Raw genomic sequence first — 23170 nt, forward strand, 5'->3', positions numbered from 1 at the left:
TGCCAAAAGTTGTGCTGACCTGTGAAGTACTTTTAGAAACAAAGGTTGGGCTGTTATCAGATTGTAGGGATTCAGGCAGTCCAAACCTAGGAATAATTTCTGTTAGTAAATCGTGAATAACCTTGTTTGCTCCTTCCGATGTAGTGGGAAAAGCTTCCATCCAACTGGAAAAGGTATCCACTAACACTAGTAGATACTTGACCTTCTTAACTAGTGGCATGTGGGTGAAATCAGTTTACCAATTTTATCCTGGAATTTGTCCCCTGGCCTAGAGAGTAGGGAATGGTGGAAGTCTAACTCACCCTTGAGCTGTCTCCTTTTGGCACACTGAGCATTGATGAGGGATCTTGGTGAGGGTGCTAAGAAGTCAGGTGTTATGTAGGGTGGATGCCAACAGATTAGAGAGAGACTCAGGTCCCAGGAGTCTTATTAGTTTCATGCAAAGAAAAATCAGGAAGAAAAATTCTTGTACTTCCTAAAATTGCATCTTCATGCCTTATACTTTTCATTGCTAAAACCTTACAATTTATTTTCAAAACTTTCACAAACCTTCTTCATTTCCATCCTTACACTTTCCTACACAGTGTGAAGCTTTAACTTTCACACCCTTTTCCATTTATCTTTTCCACTTCCCATGTCCTTCTTTCATTTGGGGATTATGGGAGTGATTGGGATAGTAACCTCACTGACTGCCCAAAGATCCTGGACTAGGCAAAAGGACCCATTGGGTTTCTTAACAGCTAGGATGGAAGCATTGGCAGGAGAGTTTGCCGGCTGGAGGAGTCCAGCTTTGAGCAGGTGGTGAATGACCAGCTGCAGATCCCGCATAGCTTGTGCACTGAGAGGATACTGAGGCCAACTGGGGAATGAAGCCCCAGGCTTGAGCGTGACCCATACCGGCTGGTGATGTCTGGCTATTGCTGGATTCTCAGTGTCCCAAACAAAGGGGGTTAACATTCACACTACAATGGTGCAGCTGATGAGGGGTATCCCCCTGGGAAGTTTCTTATGCTAAAGCCAAAAGGAAAATGGAGTCGACCTTAGCCCCTCCACCTATATTAAGAGACAAGGGTGCCCCTAGTTTGGCCAGGATATCTCTTCCCAAGAGGGATACTGGGCCTTCAGGCATAACCCAGAAAGAATGCATGGAGGTTAAGGACCCAAATGTACATGTGAGAGATTTGGTAGTTAGGGTTTTAGTACCAACCCTGTTAACCCCAATGGGGGATGGGTGTAAAACACCCACATATTCAATAAGGATGGAATAAGTCGCCCCTGTGTCTACAAGAAGGGAAACCAGCGTACCTTCCACTGCCATGATTACCCTGGGTTCAGCGATCGAGGTGGTCAGAGATGGGGACTCCAAGCCTGGGCACCGTCAGTCGTCAGTGGCAAGCCCCAACAGATTGACGATGTTGAAGTCTTCGTACATTTCAGGTTCTCTTTCAGGTTGAGCTGGACTGGACTGAAGTGGTGTATTGGCCCCCTGGTTAGAAGCCAGAAGACAGTCGACCCTCCAATGTCCCTTCTGTTGGCAGGATGAACAAGGAGCCAGCGGGGGCCACAGTTGGGGGCATTGTCGTGTCCAATGACCTGTTTGCTTACACTTGAAGCATGGTCCTGGAAGAGGCTTAGGCAAGCCTTTGTTTCCCTGATCTCGCATGGCCTGACCATTAATGGCAGTAGCTAACAAGGTATTTTTGCTGGTCCCTTTTTAATTTTTGTTGTTTTTCCTTCTCCTCTCTGTTATTAAAGACTTGAAAGGCAATCCAAATTAGGTCCCTTTGGGGAGTTTTGGGGCCATACTCCAGCTTCTGTAACTTTTTTCTAATATTGGGAGTGGAGTGTGTAATAAAATGGGTATTAAGATAAGAGCTTGCGTTTTTCCAAGTTGGGGTCCAGGTTGGTGTACTTGAGAACGGCGTCTGTAAGGCAGTTCATGAACAAGGCTGGATTCTCAGAGTACTCCTGTGTAATTTCTAGGATTTTGTCATAATTGCTGGCCTTAAGGTCAGGCAACTCTACGCATGCCTTCAATTAAGCATGTGAGAAAATGAGACATTTTAGCCAGGTCAGGGGACCATGACTGATAGTTCCAGTGAGGATCTGCTGCTGGAACTGCAGCAGATCTGGCTGGATTTTTATTTGGGTCCCGGACATGTAGGTTGTCTTCAAATATAGAGGCGGCAGACAGAATACGATCCTTTTCCTCCAGGGTGGTGGAGGAGGTTAGGATGACATAGCCATCTCGATATGTTAACGAATATGTCTGAGTTATATATTGGCACTCTTTACAAAAGTGGGTAGGACCTACAGTATAAGACCCTAGACAGTGCTCAATTTGGATTAAATCCATAAAGGAAAAGGAGACATATACCCAGACAATACCCTTGGCTCCTGCCACTTTGCAGAGAGGGTACAGGCCTGAGGATGGTGGGGAGGCAGACGGCATGAGCGCAGCCTGAGAACAGGTGTGAGGAGGCAAAATGAGAGGGGTGGAGTCTGGGGGCAGCAATGGTTTGTCTTCCTCTGGGGAGTCAGGATGGGAGGGGGAGGAGGGAGAAGGGTTTGCTGGGGTGAAGGAGTGGAGGGACCTGTTGATTGTGAGGGGCCATATGGGGAGGTAAGGGTGTCCAAGGTCTGTGGGGTCTGCTTCTGTAAAAAATGAGGATGGGGGCGTCAGGGGAGTTTGTCGACACAGAGGAAAGGTAGGCAGAGGTCAGCTGAAGGAGAATAATTTGGAGGGGGGAGCAGGAGGAGCAAAGGGACAGTCTGCTGTGAAGAATAGAAAAGGCCTCTGCGTATGGAACTTGGGGCCATTTGCTGTTACGTCTGAGGTATTTGTGGAGATGAGTAAGAATTTGGAGGTCAAGTAACAGTGGAGAGAGAAATTAGCTTTTTTAGTAGGGACTGATATATTCCACTGAGAGTAACAACCCAGAGGGTGAGCCTGAGATGAAATGAATCAGGAGGGTTAAGGGGTGTCCCCACTTAAGCCGCTGATTCTATGAGGCACAAAGTCGTCGAGCGAACAGTCCAGGGAGAGGGCGTCCCCAGCCGCCTCTGGAAGTCCAACTGAGCTCAAAGGCTCCGAGGCACAGAGGCCCCAAAGGAATTTGCCAACGGGGTGGGCGTCCCCAACTGCTGGTGGAAGTCCAACAAGGCGCATGGCCCCAAGGAAGACCCACCTAGGCCTAGGATTTTTTGAGCAGAGCCCCAGTAGGCTCAGAAACGAGACGGTCAACCTGACGAGAGACTCACCCAATGAGATGAAACTTGACTAGTTGGTGTCTGGTGTGGATGGAGAGCAGGCCAGGGCAAAAGGTCTGGAAGCAGAGGTCATCAGGCGGGCAGATCTCTGAGCAAGGTGCGGGAGGAAGGGCGAGAGGGTTCCAACAGGCAGGTCAGGGGGTAAGCCTGGGATGTGCTGCCGTAGCCCACCTCTCCCCTGCCCACAAGCTGCTGGTGACTACTCTCAGAGTCCCTCCCAGGTTTCGGCACCAAAATGTCAGGGCAGCCCTGCCCTGAGAAATCACCCGGAGACCACTGGGTGATCAGGCAGTGGGTTTTTTGAGGGAAAAGTGGGGGAAGGGTGATGAAGGTAGAGGCAGCTCCCGGACCAACTCAAGGGCCCATAGGAGCAAGGGGAATGGGGAATGAGGACCGGGGAATGGGGACTCCTGGTCCTCCTTGTGGGCCCATAGGAGTCCCGCCTGCCCTTCTGCAGGCATCTTTTTTATACTTGTCAACCACAGATTTCCGTGAGGATGAGTTTGCTTATCAACATATTCAGTAGGTCATTTACATCTCATTGCTTCCCCCCACCCAACACCAGGTTAGTTAACATATCAGGCTAGGTCCATTACCATTTCCTCTGGGAACAGTTTCAGTCAATCAACATAACTTGGGGAACTGCTAAGTCCAGGGCCAGGTTGATTAGCATATACCAAAAGTTCAGGTGTGCATTCTACCTGCCTCCATGTTCTGACACTGACAAGCTCTGGGGAGGCCTGTGTGGCAGTCTTACAGACTCAGAGACCTGAAGTAACCACATAGGATGATTTTAAACTAAAAACTTTTTAACTGAAAGCAGGTCATGGTGGACAGTCATTGTCCTAGGCTAGAATCTTCGCTGAGAAGTCAATCTTTATCTTAATTGAGCCTGTCTATTGTCTTTTTTCCCCACATTTATTTCCCATTCATTTTATTTATTTATTTAACTAACCTCTACTAATCTTTTTTTAATATGTTTTATTGATTATGCTGTTACAGTTGTCCCATTTTCTTTTCCCTCTGCTCCCCTCCACCCAGTGACCCCCCTCCCTCCAGTTCCCCCCTCCCCTTAGTCCATGCCCATTGGTTGTGCATATAGTTCTTCTCAACCTCTTCCTGTCTACTCCACTCCCTCCTACTATGCTTCTTAATTCCTTACCATCTCCCTCCTTCTCCCCCCTTCCCCCTCCCCACTGACCTCCCCCCAAAATATTCTCCATACCTATAATTCTTTTCCCACTCTCATTGCCTACTTAATTTGCCTTTGTTTCAATTCCTTAGCTTCTGTTGTTGGTTGTGATACAGTTTTCTTTTTAATGTTCATAGTTTTGATCTTTTCTCCTAAATAAGTCCCTTTAACATCTCATACAACAGTGGTTTGGATCTAATGAACTCCTTCAGTTTTACTTTGTCCTGGAAGCACTTTCTCTGCCCTTCTATTATGAATGACACCTTCGCTGGATAGAGTAATCATGGCTGTAGGTTTTTTGTTTTCATTACTTTGAATGCTTCTTGCCAGTCCCATCTTGCCTGCAGAGTCTCCTTTGGGAAATCAACTGATAGTCTAATTGTGACCCCTTTGTACATAATTCTCTTCTCTCTTGTTGCTTTTAAGAGTCTCTCTTTATCTTTAATTTCTGACATTTTGATTATAATGTGTCTTGGTGTAGTTCTCCCTGGGTCCAGTTTATCTGGAACTCTCTGTGCTTCCTGGACCCGTAAGGTTATTTCCTTCCCCAAGTTAGGGAAGTTCTGCTTCATTATTTTTTCACATAATTTTTCAATTTCTAGTTCTTCTTCTTCACCTTCTAGCAACCCTAAAATTTGGATGTTCGCTTATAGCTGTCCCAGAGGTTTCTGAGCCTCTCCTCATTTCCCTCACTTCTTGTTTCTTCTTTCTGCACTGGTTGACTGTTTGTTCCTCCCCTATGTTCCAGTTTGTTGATTTGATCCCTGGTTTTCCTTTCCTTACCACTTGTTTAGCATGTGTTTTTGTTCCTTTCAGCAGGACTAGCCTTCATTCCTTCCCCGTCTTGATTAAGTCCCGCTGTTATTTCTGTAAGCTGTCTTATAACTATTGCTCTGAACTGAGCCTCAGGAAGATTATCTATCTATCTGTCCATTAATTCATGTATTTGCTTTCTGGTCAGCTGCATGATTGGGATCTCTATCATTATCCCTGGCATCCTGACAGTTTTCGTTTTACCTTTCCTTCTTGGGCGAGGCTGTCACACCTCCTATGCTATAGTGGACTCATTACTGCTGGACGACCCTTCTCACCACACTGTGGTGCTTTGTGTGGGGGCGGGGGTCTAAGATGGATTCCTGCCATTTCCTCTCCGCTGAGAGACAAGGAACCTCGTCCTCTGCCCCCATGCCCTCTGGGTCTCACAGTCTGAAGGCAGCCCCTGTCTGCCTTCCCCAGCGTTGGAATCATGACCTGACAGGTTTGGTCTGCAGCCAAAGGTGCTCCCCAGATGCTTTTCACCTCCCCTTAAATACAGGCATCTGTGCTTACCTCAATCCCGCCGCCCCTTAAATATAGGCATCTGTGCTTACTGCAATCCCACTGCTCATCGCTGCCAGCACAGCTTGATCTCTCCACCCCGGCTCTGCCCCTCCTACCTGTCTGGACGAGCACCACTTGTTTATAACTTCATATGTTGGACTTCCATGTAGCTTTATTTTCTGGAACTTCTGGTTATTCCTGGTTTTGCAGTAGTTGTAGTCCTTCTTAGTTGTGGAGGGAGACAGAGCGTGTCAGTCTAGGCCTCCATCTTGGCCGGAAGTTGTCTATTGTGTTTTTTGCATCAAGAATAACATACCTGTGGAAAGTCAAGGTAACTTCCCTTTTTCCGGATCTATCCAAGCACAACAGCCACACCAGAGCAGAGGCCACAAATCTCATGATTATTATCATGTTAATAGTTGACTGTTAACTATCTTGTACCCACCTTTGTAAAAGAAGTATATGTCTATCCAATCTCAGAGGTTTCCCTGATTTGCTTTCTCCACCTCACTAATCTATCACTAATAGATTTCATTAACTCCCTTATGCCTCTTATTTTCATTGTAATGTGTAAAATAAGCTGCTGAACTACCATTTTCTGGAGCATTTCCTCAATCCATTGACGTTTTGCTTCTTGGCAATTATTGTCAGTTTGGCTCAAATAAACTCATAAAAATTCTTACAGGTTTGGACATTTCTTTTTTTTTTTTCCTAGGGTGAGGGAGCTTTTGTTTATCTTCAACATCATTTTTTCTTTTTTAGTTTAACTTTATTTTATTTATTTATTTATTTATTTAAGTATATTTTATTGATTATACTGTTACAATAGTTCCAATTTTTTCCCCTTTGCTCCCCTCCGCCCAGCACCCCCCTTCCCCAACAATCCCCTCCCCAAGTCCATGCCCATGGCTCACCCTTTCATATATTCTTCTTCTTTTTTTAAAAAATAATTAATTAATTAGTTAAATATTTTAACAATAAAAAATAACAATCCCTCCCTCTCAGACTTAAGACCCTTTACAATCTTATAAAGGACAATGTACGAAGGTCTCGCGCTTTTCTAGTTGCTTCAAGCTGGACATGGTCGTCGTCCTACCTACCTTTCCATCAAGAAATCCCTAATCAGAGTGGGGGTGTGGAGGGGAGGGTGGCCTTCCCACAAGGGGAAGGATCGTGCAGACTCCAGGTTGGTTGGCTGTCTCTGGACAACGGCATGCTTGGTTTAACAGGCTGGCATCCTTGTTGTATTCTGGGGGCAACAGGGTTAAAGGACATCATTCAATCCATAACCACTAGATGACAAAAGACAGGTATTAATTTTTCAATGTCCCACATTAGGGAAAAGAGGGGCTTCTTTAGAGGAAGGTATGCCAGGTACATCTCACCTGTCCAAAACCCTTTTGTCCATTAAACTTAGTTTGGACTGAGGGAAATATTTTAGGTTTCCCCCCTCTCAGGTCTCTGGGCTCTTTCTGTCCAAGCCATTAGGATAGAAAAGAGAAACCAGTTTTAAATGAAGCCCACAGACCACCCCGTTCTTCACCAACCCAGCCACTTAGTTCAGCCAAACCATTGAGTCTCAGGAGGCAGCAATGCAGACAGGATTAAGTGAGGCCTATACGTACAGACAATCACTCAGGTAATGAGATCGTAGGCTTAAGCCCTTTGAAAACAGAAAACACATGTTAATTTATGTAACATAACCCACACACAAGTTTATAGATCTGTAGGATTGTCTTATCATAAAGACATCCAGTTGCAAGGCATTTGGCATTCTTCTTGCCTGTAAATTAAACATCTTTGATAATGCCACAGACATAGTTTAACTTTCAAATGAAAACAAATTTTAAATGAAAAGAAACTTTAAAGATGGTTAGCTGCACTACTTTATAGTCTACCACTGGGTATTGTGATCTTCCTTGAATCTTGATTTTTCTCCCTAAGATTACCCTCTTTGTCATTAAAGGACTGTATTAAGTTCATTTTTAATTTATCCTGTTCATTTGCATAAACACAACAAGAGCAGCAAATGATCACTTATGATCTTTAGTTCTGCTTTGCTGGAACTTATGCAAGGAACATTTAGGGTGACCTTCAGTCTGCCCTTCAGGGCACAGAAGCTGAGCCACATACCTGGCATTTAGCCTTGCCTGTAAACACCTGTCTTTTCCAGGTCCTCCTGGTTTTCCATTGTGCCTTAAGGTCCCTTCTAGCCATCTTTCAGGAAAACAACCTTCGTTCCTTCCCTGGAAAGATTGCTATGGACCGCTCATCCATCCAAGGTACCAGGCCTTTTATCTCGTGGACTTTTATTACCTTTGAAAGTCAGTCCCAGTTGCTCAGGGCTTTTTGGTAACAACCAAAGCCCAAGCATGTCTCCTTTAGGCATGACATTCCAGTCAAAGTCTTAGTCAAAAAAATCGTTATTAACAACTGGTCTTATTAGTTTTATGCAAAGAAACTTAGGTCATTACTTACTTCTTTAGAATGCCAAATTCTGGAGGTATCAGATAGAGAGAAAATATATACAGTGTGAAGGAAAATCCTTGTCCTTCTAATATTCACTGAACTTGCATTTCTATTCTTTATATTTTCATTTTTCCCCCCACTAAAAATTTTTCTGTTTGTTTGTTTTTCCATTACAGTTGTCTCACTTTTTTCCCCCTCTTGCTTCTCTGCACCCTGTCCCTCCCTTCTCCCACATTCATTCCCCACCCAGCTGTCCATGTCCATGGATCATTTATACATGTTCTTTGACTAGACCCTTCTCCTTCTTACCACTTTTCTCCCTCCCATCTCCCCCTTTGTTACTGTTAGTTTATTCCTCGTTTACATACCTCTGGTTCAATTTTGCTCATTTGTTTGTGTTGTTCATTAGTTTCCTTTAACAGGTGATATCATAAGGTAATTTTCTTTCGTTGTCTGGCTTATTTTGCTAAGCATAATTCTCTCTAGTTCCAATCATGTTGTTGCAAATGGTAGAAGTTCCTTCTTTCTTTCAGTACTTATTCATTGTCATTTTCCCCCTTTGTACTCGTGTTCCTCTCTGTCTCTCTCTGTTTCTTCATCTTCTTAAAGCAGACCCTTTAGCTTCTCTTGCAATACTGGTTTGGTGGAGATGTATTCTTTTAAGGTTTGGACATTTCTTATGTTGACACTTCTAGCATGTTGTGGGGTCATGCTGGACATGGCTCCTTCAATCCCCATAATGGAAGGCTGGCCAAAGGATCTCTAGCCAGAAGGAATGTGTATTGCTTTGGAAATGGGTTGTAATTCCTTCCTTATCTCTGTCAGAACATGGAGGCAGCTAGAATGCACACCTGGACTTTTGGTATATGCTAATCATCCTGGCCCTGGACTTAGCCTTTCCTAAAGGATACTCTGATGGACTTAAGAGTTCCCAAAGGATATGTTGATGGACTGAACCTGTTCCCAAGGGAAATGGTAATGGACCTAGCCCAATGTGTTAATTAACCTGATGTTGTGGGGGGAAGCAATGAGATGTAAATGACCTACTGAATATGTCGATAAACAAACTCACCCTCATGCCATTTCTCCTATGGGCCAGGAACTACCTCTCCCCTCCACCCTCCTTCTCCCTTTTTCCCCTCAATAAACGCATCGCCTGACCCCACAGTGATCTCTCAGTGATTTCTCAGAGCAAGGCTACCCTGGCAATCTCCTTTTGGGAGTGGTTTCTGCCCTGTGAATGCTTCTTTACTGTTTCTCTCTGTACGTACACACTGAGTTCATGTAGTTCAGAGTCTTGTGCAACACACATGTTCCCATTGTCTGGACCCCTTAAAACAAGTCTCAGACCCAAGGAGGTACAGTCCTGATTTGCTGATCTGCCGCCATTGCTGTTCCCCATAATGTGAGTAATGAAGGCTATGTCTGCTCCATGCAGTCCTCATTGTGTTTTTTTCAGCTTATCTGAATGAGCAGTCAACATTCGACCTCCTGTGTTACAATTCGGCTAGTCAGCAGGGTTCAGATACCCAGAAAACTCCCCAAGTTGAGTCGACTGAGGGAAACGTTAGGCCAGGTTGCGGGATGCCAGGAGGAATCCCGGGCTGGCCAGAAAATTCTGTGTGGTACAAGATGGCACACCTTCTCGATACATGGGGACCACCATGGGATTGAAGGGATGTCCCTGAAACTCCTGCTGGCCTCCTACAAGCCTTGCAGCTCATGGGGGAGCTGTGTTCCCTAGGGAAAAAGAAAGCCTCGGCCATGTCGCTGCCGCTGTGGGCTGGTTAATGTAGGCAGCACTATGGAGAGTAACTGAGAGATACATTGAGGTAGAGGTGCCTGCTGTACATTTAGAAGAGGAACTGAAACTAGAAAGGAACATGCGTTTCCTAATGGCAGACAATAAGGATGCCCTAGGGAGACAATTAGAACAGACCAGTGAGCAATTACAGGACCTAGCGTGTCGCTTTGCCAGGGGATGAGGATGGCAACTAACACCCACCTGTATACTGGCAAATGTGGCTCAGTCTGACTGGAATCATTGCAAGTGGGATCCTATGGCTGAAAGTGAAAGTGACTCAGATGATGAAGTCATAATAGGTGAGAGCAGGAAGGCCATAGAAGTAGGAGGAAAAGTTATGGCTCATCCGATTATGGCTCAGAAGATTAAGAGCCAGAAGTCATAGGAGCTACAGAGTGCTCCTGTGCCACCTCCCCAGCAGACCCTGCACACTATGGTGCACTCCTACACCCCTGCTGAGCTAGTAGCACCAGCTGCTAAGTTCAGACAGAAAGGGTGCGAATCCATCAAAGGCTGTTGCCTCCGTGGGATATAGGGGCTGATGGCGTATTGCCTATGGGAGATTAATTAAAACATGTCTTCTGTCACCACCCATCCCTCTTTGAGAGAAAGAATCCAAGCTGGTCATACAACTACCCTCCTTGTGTGGCTAATGGCTGGCTCTAAGGTGGCGTGGCCTAATGAGGGGAGTCTATCCTCCTCTTACCCCACCCTGGACCAGATTACTAGGACTCCAGCAGTTCATCCAGAGCTAAGCATGCAACACACCATCTATAATCCACAGTCCAGTGGGCCAGATATGGAAAGATTTACCATGGGAATGAGGGACTGGGTTGGGTAAACAGCATGCCCAGCTTACTTGGGCACCCTGATACCTATTTTGTCCACCAAAGTGGGCAATTTGTACAAGAAGTGGCACAGACAGTTGCCACCTAGGTGAAGTAGAGCTGCTGAAAGAAAAGAAAGGAAAAAGGCTGGTAGAAAAGGACAAGGAAGGGAAGAAGAGAGAGAATCTAACTGTGAAATGTAAGCAGAAAGGTCCAGTGAAAGTAACATGCAAACATCTATGGAATAATCTGGTAAAGACTGCAGTAGATAAAGATAAGACAGACAAGAAGCTTAACCGCATTCTTGTAAGTCTGGCAGCAACTGAAACCCAAGTAACAGTTCCAGCCCGTAACAACATCTACTGTCTGAACATTGGAATGGACACTGTCAACTGGAACAGTCCCATTGGCATCCCCAGAGCCAGTACCCTTCTTGGCTGATTTCATGGCTGCCCATTTGTGGAGTTGCCCCTGGCCCATCTGGTGTAAAATCCATGGGGAGGGTCTTTGCATAGGGGGATGTCCGAGGGACTCACTTGTAGGGACCCAGTGGGGACCGGAGACCACATGTATAACTTGCTGTTTACTGGTCCCCAAAGAATGCACAAAGAGTGTTGGCTTTATTTGATACTGGTGCAGAATGTTGTCTTATTTATGGTAACCCAGAGAGATTTAGGGGACTCATAACTTGCCATTGATGGCTACAAAGGACCATCCATTCAGGGGGTGAGGGTTGTAACACTGACTCTTGGAATAGGGCGTTTACCAACATGCTCCTATAAGGTGTATGTTTCCCCATCCCTGAGTATATCCTAGGAATTGACATTCTAGCTGGCATGTACCTGCAGACCACCATGGGAGAGTTTTGCCTCTGAATAGAGGTTGTGAAGGTCATTTTGAGGGGGCATGCCAGACAACCCCCGTGTCACTTCCCAGTCCTCATAGAATGGTGGCCACCAAACAATACTGCCTTCTGGGTGGCCATAAGGAGATTGAGGAGACCATAGAAGAACTGGCTAAGGTGAACATCATCAGACCAGCCCACAGCCCCTACAACTCACCTGTGTGGCCTGTCTGAAATCAGGATGGGACTCGGTGCATGACTGTAGATTATAGAGAACTACATAAGGTAATTCCCCATCTCTTTGCAGCTGTGCCTAACATAGCTAGCCTCCTAGACAAGCTCAGCCATGAGTTGGGCACATACCATTATGTATTAGATTTACCTAATGCCTTTTTCTCTATTGATATTGATCCTGAAAGCCAGGACCAGTTTGCCCTCACCTGGTAAGGCTGCCAGTGGACATTTACTATGCTGCCTCAAGGACACCTGCACAGCCCAACTGTTTGCCATGGTCTTGTGGCTGAAGACTTAGCTGCTTGGCCTGTACCATCCTCTGTGAGTTGTACCATTACATTGATGATATTATGCTAACCTCTGATTCTCTTACAGAGTTAGAGCAAGCTGCTCCTTAGCTGTTGGCTCACCTCCAGGGTTGAGGTGGGGTGGTCAATTTCAACAAAATCCATGGACCTGGATTGTCTGCCAAATTCTTAGGTGGTGTTTGGTCGGGTAAGACAAAGGTGATGGATGCCGCCATAATAGATAAGATGCAGGCTCTCCCCGTCCCACAGAAGCTGAAGCAATTACAATAATTTTTAGGGTTTTTGGGGTACTGGAGGGTTTTTATACCACATTTAGCTCAGCTAGTGCACTCTCTTTATCGCCTCACCTACAAAGGAGCCATCTGGGGTTGGGGGGAAAAGCATGACCAGGCCTTTAAAGCTGCTAAACAAGTGGTGAAGACTATACAAGCACTGGGGGGTCATAGATCAGGCATGTAATGTAGACATCCACATCACCCCTGAGGACTATACCTGGGGCCTCTGGCAATGACAAAGTAACTCAAATGAGGAAAGTTGTGCTGCAGAATAGAATGGCATTACACTTACTCACTGGTGTCCAAGGGGGCACCTGTACCATTCTACCCACCAAGTATTGTGTATATATCTCTGATAATTCTCACAATATATCCCAGGCTTTAACTGCCCTAGGAGCTGAGATTAATCATATATCGGCCATAGCTTCTGACCCCTTTACAGCTTGGTGGAATTCTCTAGGTTCCTGACAGTGTTCCCTTCTGCTAGATATCTTTGGTTTCTGTCTTGCACTTTTAGTCTTGGGGTGTAGCCTTTACTGTATCTGTGGCATATGGGTGCAGTGTGCCCACATGCTCACTACACAGGTCCCCCAGTGGAAGGATGTAATGTAGGGACACCAAATAGTCCCTGTAAAAAGTTTCGAAATGTAAGTATGTGAGGGCTTTAAATGTTCTTTGTAAGAAGTAGCAAGGACTTGCTAAAAGGCCTTGGAAAAAGGAATGTAAGAAGGAGTGTTATAGCAATTAGTGATTTATAAGCTAAAAGCACCTCAGCCTCTATCACCTCCCATTTGCTTGCTTGTGTCTGGTTTATAACATTTGTGAAGGTTGTGCTTTGCAGAATGTCTAGCCCTTTGAAAATAAATTGCTTCACAGGAAGTTCGTCCCTGGCTGAAAAGCTATGCCGCCACCGAAGATAACCTTATAGCCTTGCGAATTTCTGTTCCTGTTACTGCCAAGACATTCCTGGAGTCCTGCCCAGCCCCCTCTTCCTAAGGCTGTTTCCCATCAAAGAAGAAACAAAGAGACTGCACCAGTATAAAAACCCAGCATTTAGACTCCATTGTAGGTTGGAGCATGTTAGAGACCTGCTCAGGGTCTGCCCAACTCCTGGCCATTATTAAAAATCCTTTGCTTAACTTTATACACCGCTTCAGAGTGTTCAATCTCGCCTATGTAGCCGTAACAGTAACACGAAGAATGTGAGGTGGAGGAGCAACGTTGGGGTGGAGTGTGAGGTTGTGCTGGACATGGCTTCTCCAACCCTCATAATGGAGGGCTTGCCAAAGGGACCCAGCCAGAAGGAATGTGTATTGCTTTGGAAATGGATTATAATTAACTCCTTATCTCCTTTTAGGAGTGCCTTCTTGTCCTGTGACTGCCTCTTGACCCTTTCTTTCTGCATGGACACACTGAGGTAATGCAGCTTAGAGTCATGTGCAAGACACATTCCCCCTTTGTCTGCGACCCCTTAAAACAAGTTTGGGATTCAGGGAGGTGTGGTCCTGCTTAGCCAATCTGCTGCCATCGATGCTCCGCATAATGCAATAAAGGCCGGGTGTGTTCCATCCAGTCCTCTGGTGTTTTGTTTTTTTTTTTTTGTTTGTTTGTTTGTTTTTTGGCTTATCTGAATGATCAGTTGAGATCCCCAGGCCCTACCTCCCGCTTTACATGTGTAGCTTCAGGGCTTATGGGGTGAGGCTCCAGTGCTATTGGCTGAGCCTCTGTTGCTGGGCTCCCATGAGTAGCTGCTCTCTCCTTTCCTTCACTGGGGGCTGGGGAGAGGGCAGTTTCAAACCACAAGAGAGACTCCTGGTTGTGACCACAATGTTGTTTAGAAGCAGTAGTAGTAATTTAAGAAATCTACATAGAGGAGAGAGAGCTGCCTCTCCCCAAAGGGACTGGGAATGGAGCCTCTGGACTCCCCATTTGGGGCTGTGACCTCAGCACCAGACTCCCCAGCCATCAGACTCCTCTGAATACATTACAGAAGAAAGCACTGGGCATTGTCAACTAGCAGGTGCCAAAGTTTGGCTCTATGACCTACGGGACAAGTCAGTTGTAGTAAGGGGTTCTGTCCATTTACCTTTGGGGAATATTTCCACCTGTTTCTTCTTCACTTCTCCTCACCTGCAAAATGAGATTTCTAAAAACCCCACCTCAGGGTACAACCCCACCCCTTATAGCTTTTATAACATATTTCTCTTATTCCATTTTCCTTACTTCTTAAGTTAATACCACAGAGACATTAAAATAGATTCTGATATGTATTTATTAGCATAGAAAGAAGCCCACAACATAAATTGTTTGGTGGAAAAATACATACTATAGAACAACACTTCTTTGGACACTTTTAGCTATACATATATATCTATCTGGGTACATCAGTATAGGGAAATATCTAGAAGGATATTCATCAAATGGTTGACACTGTTTTATATAAGGGTGGAAAATTTGGAGTAATTTGTACTTTATTTTTTGTACTTTTTTATTGTCTGAGGATTTAACAATGAATTACACCCCTTTCACAAAGAGAATAAAGCCATCAAGGACATGTGTGTGTGCGCACGCACACGCGCACACACACACACACACACACACACACACACACAAATAAACCTTTAGGCAGCAGAGGTGGGGAGCGAGGAAGGGGAGGACAGGCCATCTTCCTCCACTGTGCTAGTATCCAAGACTCTTTCTCCTCCACCCTAAAAGAAAGCTGCTTTGTGGATTAATTCATGCAATTAGAAGACCCGCCCCCCCAGCTTTACCATCACTAGACTCTGAATATAGCTAAGGGTTCATTTAAGGCTGGGGTCCAGCCCCTCACTGTAACTCAGAAGGGTCATCGGGTTCACCAGGAACCTCTCTTGATCCCTCCTGCTCTGTGTTTGTCAGCTCCTGCAGGGTGATTATCAGATTCTCAAACATCTGGGCCTTGTTGCTGTCATTGTCACAGGTTTCCTTTGAGTGACCCTCACCACCACAATACGAACAACGGACTGTGTATTTTCGCTTCCTGGCTCTACGCACATTCCCAGGACCACCATTCTTATAACCAGAGCCACCACTGGTAGTAGGAGATTGAGCCTGGGAACTGTTGGGGGAATCAATGACTAGCACTTGATCCCGAGGTTTGGCCCTGCTTCTGGGGGGAGAAGATCCTGAGAATGAAAGTGGAGGGTCCTGAGACTCTACCAGAATCACATCCTCATCTGAGTCATCCAGGGTGTCATCTATCTCTATCACGTTGCAGTCAGCACTGCCAATCACGATCCGCAGGGAGCCCTGAAATGCCACTGGGCTGGTTGCCCTCTCCACCATTGACTCAGATCTCCTGGCGCACTTCCGTTTAATAAAAGAGTCATCCCAATCCTCTTCCTCCCTTATCATTCTGATTAACTCCAGGAAGTTGGGAAGACGCTCCTGCTCATTTGCATACATCCTGAGAAGATGCTTCAGCCTGTAGCGCAGATCCCCATTCAGCTCAGCCCCTAAAAGGAGCTGGTGCAGGCGAGTCTGGTTTGCATCTTTCTCAGCTATGATCCCTGCCTGAATAGCGTTCTGGAGCTGCACCTCTAAACGGATCACATAAAGAGAAGCTTTCTCCCCTTGTGCCTGCAGGGTGTTTAAAAATTTACCATGAGCAGTCACACTGCTTTCAGACTCCCCAAACACCAGTTTCATTGCATGCAAAAAATCGGCCACACTTAGGTTGGGGTTGGCTGCCTGGAGCAAACGCATGACCTCCCGGGCAGGGCCCCTAAGGGTTTTCAGCAAGCACTTGAGCTTTTCCTCCTCAGACATATTCCAATCTGGCAGGACCCCATTGACTTGGTTGAGCCAGTTTTCAAAGGTTTCTTCCCCCTGGGCTGGTACCACCCTCCCTGAAAACAACTTCATGTTTCTCTCTGCCACGGAGGCCATTAAAGGACCAAGACTCCTCCCCAGGGACCTCAGCGTAGAATGGACCCACGGTGGCAAGGGTGTGTTCTGCCGCTGGCTATTACCCACGCGTGCAATGATGCTAGCCATGACCAACGATGATCGGGTATCTGAATAGTAACAAGATGTTGGGGCTTTTTGGAAAAGCCTAATCTGCAGGCGTGCCTTCCTCCTATCTCTAGGAACTGTAAAAAAGAAAAAATGGGAGGCGGGTAATAAGGGGTTAATAAGTTTGCAGCTTTCCCCCCCTCCCTTCCTGAATATCCTGCAAGTACATGTTATATCTGCCTACTGCCCTAAAAATACCCTCCAGGAGACTGACCGTTACAATCTCCTAGAGCCAGCAGTTTCTCGGTGTTAGCAGAGAGCTTTGACAGCCACATCCATCCTTCCATTCCTTCAAGAGGGACCACAAGGTAATTGTTGCTTCTAATTCTAAGTGTACTAGTGTAGGGACCTGATGCTGGGCCCTCAAAATAGAGCACAGTGGTCACAGATTTGTGGCAGTAAATAAGATCTCATTAACCTCATGGTCTCTGGTCTCAACCACCTCACTTCTTAAAATGCCCCCCCCCCCATCCCTTATCTCTCAGATTCTTACACGAGCTCAGGGACAAGCACGCGCCTTTATTTCACCACCAGCCCCTGCAACTGGTGGCTGCCGTTAAGAAAGTTGTCCACCGGGGGTCGCCGATCCCAAACCTCAAGGCGTCAAGACTGCGCCACCACGGAGGGTGGGGCAGGGAAAGGAAGGGTCAGAAACACCCTCATCCTGCTCCCTCGTTCCCTGCCCACCCCTCGCTGCCTCCACTGTAGCCAAGCAGAAAATCCCCTCTCCCACGTTATGAACACAAGCAAACAGATCCTCGTCCCATTACATTTCCCCAGGGAAATTGTCAGCTTACCTGCTCTGCAATCAGCTGCACAGAATTCAGGTTCACATTTGGCTTTGAGGGCCTGCCACCAAGAAAGGGAATAGGGCTTGCATATGCACATGCACACGTACATATTCCTCCCCAGGAAGAGATGAGGGGATGCAAAAAAGGTTCAAGACAGATAGCTTGCGATTCTCTCCCGGCCCCAGTCCCTTGCCTCCCATCCCCCAAAGAAACTGCCCCCTCAATCCATGAAAATCTTACCCACTGGCAGCATCCAGACGCACCCAACCTCTTCACTTAGCGCAGCCGGGCCACGGAAGTGCTCCTTGCCCTCTGCCTTGCAGTTCTCGATTTTCCAAGAGGGGAGCCGCCCAGTCCTGGGGGGGCTTCCTCTCCTCTCTCTGTGCTGGGCAATTGTGTCCTTGTTCTTTGCCTGTGCTCCACGGACGCTCCTGCGTGACAACTATGGGTGCAGCCTTCGGCCTATGCGACCCTGAAAGGGAAATGGATGGGCACCTCCTCCGCTGCTAAGCGACCCAGGGCTGCGGGGACCAAGCTGCTCTGCACAGCGGCCCAGCTAGGGGGAGCCGAGTCCAAACAGCACGGTTTCCACGGCAGCCACGGCTGCTTTTATCCCCTGTCCACTGAGACGAAAGAGCGTGACGCGTGGGCCAGCGCGGCCAATCAAAAAGGCTGGGCCGGGTTGGCTCCCCGCACAGCCTCGGGCTGAGGCAAATTATACAGGAGGTTCGGGGTGGGAGAGAGGCGCGCAGTTCTACCAAGCATCAAGTGCAGCTTAATTGCACCGCCTGGGAGAGTTTGTGGCTCTTCCCTTCTACCTCTATCCCTTGGCTTAGCTCCGAACCTTGGAGGCCAAGTGCATTGAACACAAAGTGGATCAAAAGCAAATAAACAATAAAAGTACTTTATCTTTGTATAGTGGGAAGGGAGGGAAAAAAGAACATTAGCGCTTTCTTTATGCAAATAGGCTTGCACAGACATCTCTCACTGTGAAGAAGGTGACAGTGCATCTATTTAACAGTGAGGGGACTTAGGCAACCAGGCTGTTAATCAATTATTCACTAAACTATGGGTGCAAGGCTGGCTGCATCAGAATCATCTTGGGGAGCTTATTAGAAATGTAGATTCTAGAGCCCTGGCCGGTGTGGCTCAGTTGGTTGGGTGTCCTCCCACAAAGCAAAACATCACTGGTTTGATTCCAAGTCAGGGCACATACCTAGCTTGCAGGCCTGGTTCAGGGTTGGGGGCATGTGAGAGGCAACCAACCAATGTTTCTCTCTCACATCACTGTTTCTCTCCCTCTCTTTCTCCCTTGCTTCTCCCCTTTCTAAATAAATAAATAAAATCTTTAAAAAAAAGAAATGTGCAGTCCTGGGCCTGGCCTCTGGGGTATTCTGATTTAGGAATAGGGCATGTGATTTTTGATTTTAAAGATTTTATTTATTTATTTTTAGAAAGAGGGAGAGAAACATTAATGTGTGGTTGCCCCTCACAGGCAGGCAGGCCCCCAACTGGGCACCTGGCTCGCAACCCAGGCATGTGCACTGACTGGGAATCAAACCGGTAACCCTTTGGTTCGCAGGCTGGTGCTCAATTCACTGAGCCACACCAGCCTGGGCTGATTTTAGATTTTAGGCTTTAACCAGCACTGTAGTTGATTTTAATGTGTAGAGAAGGTGGTTAAGTAAATGTACCTGCCTAAAATGTATCTGTTCACAGCCTATCTGTGGTGAAATGCATCTCCAGAACAAATGTTCCTACCTGTGCCCATGACCTTCCTGAAATTGTATGGAAAAAGTTTGGACTCTATAGGAGGCTGAATAATGGCCACCCAAATATATCAAGTCCTAATCCCTGGAATCTATAAATGTTATCTTATAAAGTAAAACAATCTTGGCAGCTGTGGTTATATTAAGGATCTTGACATGGGGATATTTTCCTGCATTATCCAAGAGGGTCCTAAATCCAATCATAGATGTCACAAGATAATGGACAAGAGAAAATTGACACACAGAAAAGGAGAAAGGGATGTGAAGACAGAAAGAGATTGGCGTGTGTGACCACCAGCAAAGGAATGCTGGCAGTCACCAGAAACCAGAAGAGGCAAGGAACAAAGTACAGCCCTACTCACACCTTGAATTCAACCCAGAGAAACTGTTATTGAACTTCTGGCCTCCAGAACTATGAAAAAATACATTTTTTCTTGTTTTCAGCCACCAAGTTTGTGGTAATTTGTCACTACAGCCGTAGAAAACTAACATGGATTGTATTTTTCTGAATCCAAAGGTTTGTAGATTTTTAGATGTATCAGTGGCCAAGTAATGGTTAAAAACCACTCCCCTACAATCTTTATTAATATCTTCCTCCTTCAATTTGCACTTGAGAAAGGGGTGTGAGAAATGAAACACAATTTGACTAGAGCTCTGAACTACAGCCCTCTGCTGTGACATAGCTCTTCTGTTTCCTGGTTCAAGGATAGTTGGAAGGGGGTTCTTCTCTGAGCTCTTGAAGGAACTTCACCTGTGCTGGACTTGGCATTACTGGCCCTGGAGAAGGAGCAACTCCATGAAAACAGCACGCAGAGCTGTCCGGAGTGAATGGACCATGAAGCCAGTGGTTCCTTGTCTTAGCTTGGGCTACCATGACAAAGTGTCACGGACTGGGTGGCATTAACAACAGGAATTACTTGTCTCACAGTTCTGGAGGCTAGAAGTCCAGTTAAAGGTGCCTACAGTATTTCGTTCTCCTGAAGCCTCTCTCCTTGGCTTGCAGATGGCCACACTCTTGCTGCCTCTTTACAGGGTTGTTCCTCTGTGTGCCCAGTCCTGATGTCTAAATTTCCTCTTCTTATAGGGACCTCAGTCAGATTGGATTAAGACTCATCCTAACGGCCTAATTTTCATTTAGTCACCTCTTAAAAGGCCCTACTCCCAAATACATTTTGAGGCAGTGGGTGTTAAGGCTTCCACATATGAATTTTGGAGGGACACAGTTCAGCCCGTAACACTCAATATTCCCTTACTTCTGTTTCTGGGAAAGAAGACATTATTTCCCTCATGTGAAGTAAGGCTAGACAGTTTTGTGGCTTTGGGTGGGAGGCCAGGGTGATAGCATCATGAAATGTATAACTGGATTTCCCAAGTGCAAAGTTGTTGCTGTTGCTTGTTCTTGAATGCTGATGCTCTGAAGGAAGTGAACAATCTGATGTCCTTCAGCCTGCCAAATACATCACCTTATATTTTCTACTTTATTTCCAATCCCAATACTTAGAAGTTTTAGAGTAGATGATTCAAACTTGAAGACTAAACACCTGCTACCTCAGGATTGTTGGAGTAACAGTGGGGTGGTAGTGGTAATGGAGGGTGGAGGGTGGTGGAGATAGAGAAGCCACATGTCCAAATGCCATAGCTATGCCATCAGACATGGCTGTGATTGATGCGGGCTGGAGTGTGGGCAGAGAGAAGCTGGAGTCTGGTTCCTAAGGTAGTTCTGAACATTCTGAGAGGTCAACTAAGGACTCCTACTGTTGATTGATTCCAACCTGCATGCACCAAGGCACTGAGGCTGTGCTATTTCTTTCACAATTACATCGCTGGTACACAGCAGCTGTCACTAAAATCCAGGTAATCTCTTTTCAATGCTCTGTGATATTAAGGGAGCAGATGGAACAACTTGTCAAATGCTTGTCTGAAGCTGCTCCCCTGGGGCCCACAAATTCTTCCCCTGAGCCAACAGACTTTTCATAAAATATTGTTAATGTCTCTGGCTCACTGCCCTTTGCATCCTTACAACCTTAGATGCTGAGACATTTTTGCTAGGTTTAGAATCTTATGATAGATAGGCTTTCTCACACCACCCCACCCCCATTCTTTCACTGTAATTCCATCACAGAAATAATAGAACTACTTGTGGAATAATTTGATGAGTTCTGGTCTAAGTACCCCCAAGTTCCAGGAAAGATGGAATTGATTATCTTCTCTGCTATATCCTCAATGCCTGGCACAAAGCATATGCTCAATCAATATTTGTCAAGGAATGAATGAATGAATGAATGAACAAATGTGTGAGAGGGAAAAATAGAATCATATAAATGTGGCAATTGTTCTCAAGCCTTTGAAGAGTTGACATATGGAAGAGGGAGGATTTTTTAATTAATCTTTTTATTTTGAAATAATTTCAAATTTATGTAATAGTTGCAAGAATACTACAAATAATTCTCATATACCATTTATCCAGATCCTACCAATTTTAAATATTTTGGCATTTGTCTTATCACTTTCTCTGTCACTACTTATATATTAATGTTTACTTTTTTCTTTAATATTTCACATGTAATTTCTAACAACAAGGACATTCTCATGGATAACCACAGTGCAGTTATCAAATTCAGGAAGTTTGACAGTGATAGACTAATGTAGTCTACAGTCCTGATTCCAATTTGCCAATTATAAGGGAAGAGTTTTTTTGTTCTGTTTGGTTCCTCAGGGCAGAAGGAAGATTAACAAGTGAACATAAGAGGAATATGATTTTGAGCTATACAATGTAAAGATTGATCTAAAAATTACAATTGTCTACCAATGAACTAAATGAACTTTCTCCAAAAATAGGAAACTCCAGGTTTCTGGAGGTATTTGGATAGAGACTAGATTACCTGTTAGAAATAAGGGAAGAGGGGGTTCCTTATGAACATAAGCTACATAATAACCCTTTCTCTATGTGTACTTTGGCAAACCAGGTGACTTACATGCAATGTACTGAGCTTGATTCTTTTTCACTTACCATTTCTAATGTCAGGGTTGGCCTTTTGTGTAGTTAGAGTAACCACCCTCTTCCATGGCATGGTGTTGAAGCAACCTCAATGTTCCATCAGCCTGTAACTATTTCCTCTGGCATGTTTTATACACAGGTCAGGCCTGAAATAATAATACTAACATGTACTATGTTCTCATTATGGGCCAGGGACTGGTTTAAATGCTTTGCAAGTATTAACTCATTATGCATCCATAACTGTAGGATGTAGCTATTATTATTATCCCTATTTTACCAATGAGGAATCTGAAGTTCAGGTAGATTTTGAGATGTTGATTTGGTTCAGGTCCAACTTGTTAGAATATTGAAGATATTATGTTGCAGTTGAAGTGAATGAATATGGAGATTTTAAAAATTGGTTCAGTTCTTAGAAAAATAAAAATTAAAGAGACCAAAACACAGTATTTCCACATTTCAAGAAAATTAGTATTTCTTTATCTATTTTTTTCAATTATTTTTATAGTATATTTTATTGATAATGTTGTTATAGTAGTCCCAATTATTTTTCCTTTGCTCCCCTCCGCCCAGTACCACCCTTCCCTCCAGCAATCCCACCAATTCCTTAGTTCATGTCCATGGATCATGCATATAAGTTCTTTGACTTCACCCTTTCCTATATTATTCTTAACTTCCCCCTGTCTATTTTGTACCAATCAATTATGCTTCTTAATCCCTGCACCATTTCGACATTTCTCCCTCTTCCCCCTCCCTGCTGATAAGCCTCCAAATGATCCCCATACCTATGATTCTGTTCCTATTCTGGTTTGCTTAGTTGGATTTTGTTTCTACTTTTTAGATTCAGTGGTTGTGAGTTTGTTGTCATTTTAGTGTTCATACTTTGATATTTTTCTTAAATAAGTCCCTTTAACATTTCATATAATAACAGCTTGGTGATGATGAACTCCTTTAGCTTTACCTTGTCTGGGAGGAACTTTATCTGCCCTTCTATTCTAAATGATAGCTTTGCTGCATAG

General features: G+C 45.2%; 1 protein-coding gene and 1 long non-coding RNA gene across 3 annotated transcripts in view; one reads left to right on the plus strand and one right to left on the minus strand.

Annotated features, from left to right (window-relative positions):
• The window catches only part of LOC149990879 (uncharacterized), a 40291-nt gene extending 26196 nt beyond the window's left edge, over window positions 1–14095 (plus strand). For both annotated transcript variants that reach the window (XR_016508650.1, XR_016508651.1), the window contains 2 exons: window positions 12146–12281; window positions 13901–14095. This is a non-coding gene — a long non-coding RNA (uncharacterized LOC149990879). The remainder of the gene's footprint in view (window positions 1–12145; window positions 12282–13900) is intronic.
• Window positions 14096–15135: 1040 nt separating this feature from the next.
• ZCCHC12 (zinc finger CCHC-type containing 12) lies at window positions 15136–17986 on the minus strand. Its single transcript, XM_090264641.1, has 3 exons — window positions 17656–17986; window positions 17394–17445; window positions 15136–16673 (listed from the first exon to the last, which is right to left on the minus strand). Exon 3 carries the CDS (start codon window positions 16576–16578, stop codon window positions 15370–15372), a length of 1209 nt encoding a protein of 402 aa, XP_090120767.1. The 5' UTR covers window positions 16579–16673; window positions 17394–17445; window positions 17656–17986; the 3' UTR covers window positions 15136–15369.
• Between the last annotated feature and the right edge of the window lie 5184 nt (window positions 17987–23170).

The sequence above is a fragment of the Furipterus horrens genome, unplaced genomic scaffold (genome assembly GCF_987537825.1).
Source record: "Furipterus horrens unplaced genomic scaffold, mFurHor1.1.pri manual_scaffold_17, whole genome shotgun sequence".
In the NCBI taxonomy this organism is placed as follows: domain Eukaryota; kingdom Metazoa; phylum Chordata; class Mammalia; order Chiroptera; family Furipteridae; genus Furipterus; species Furipterus horrens.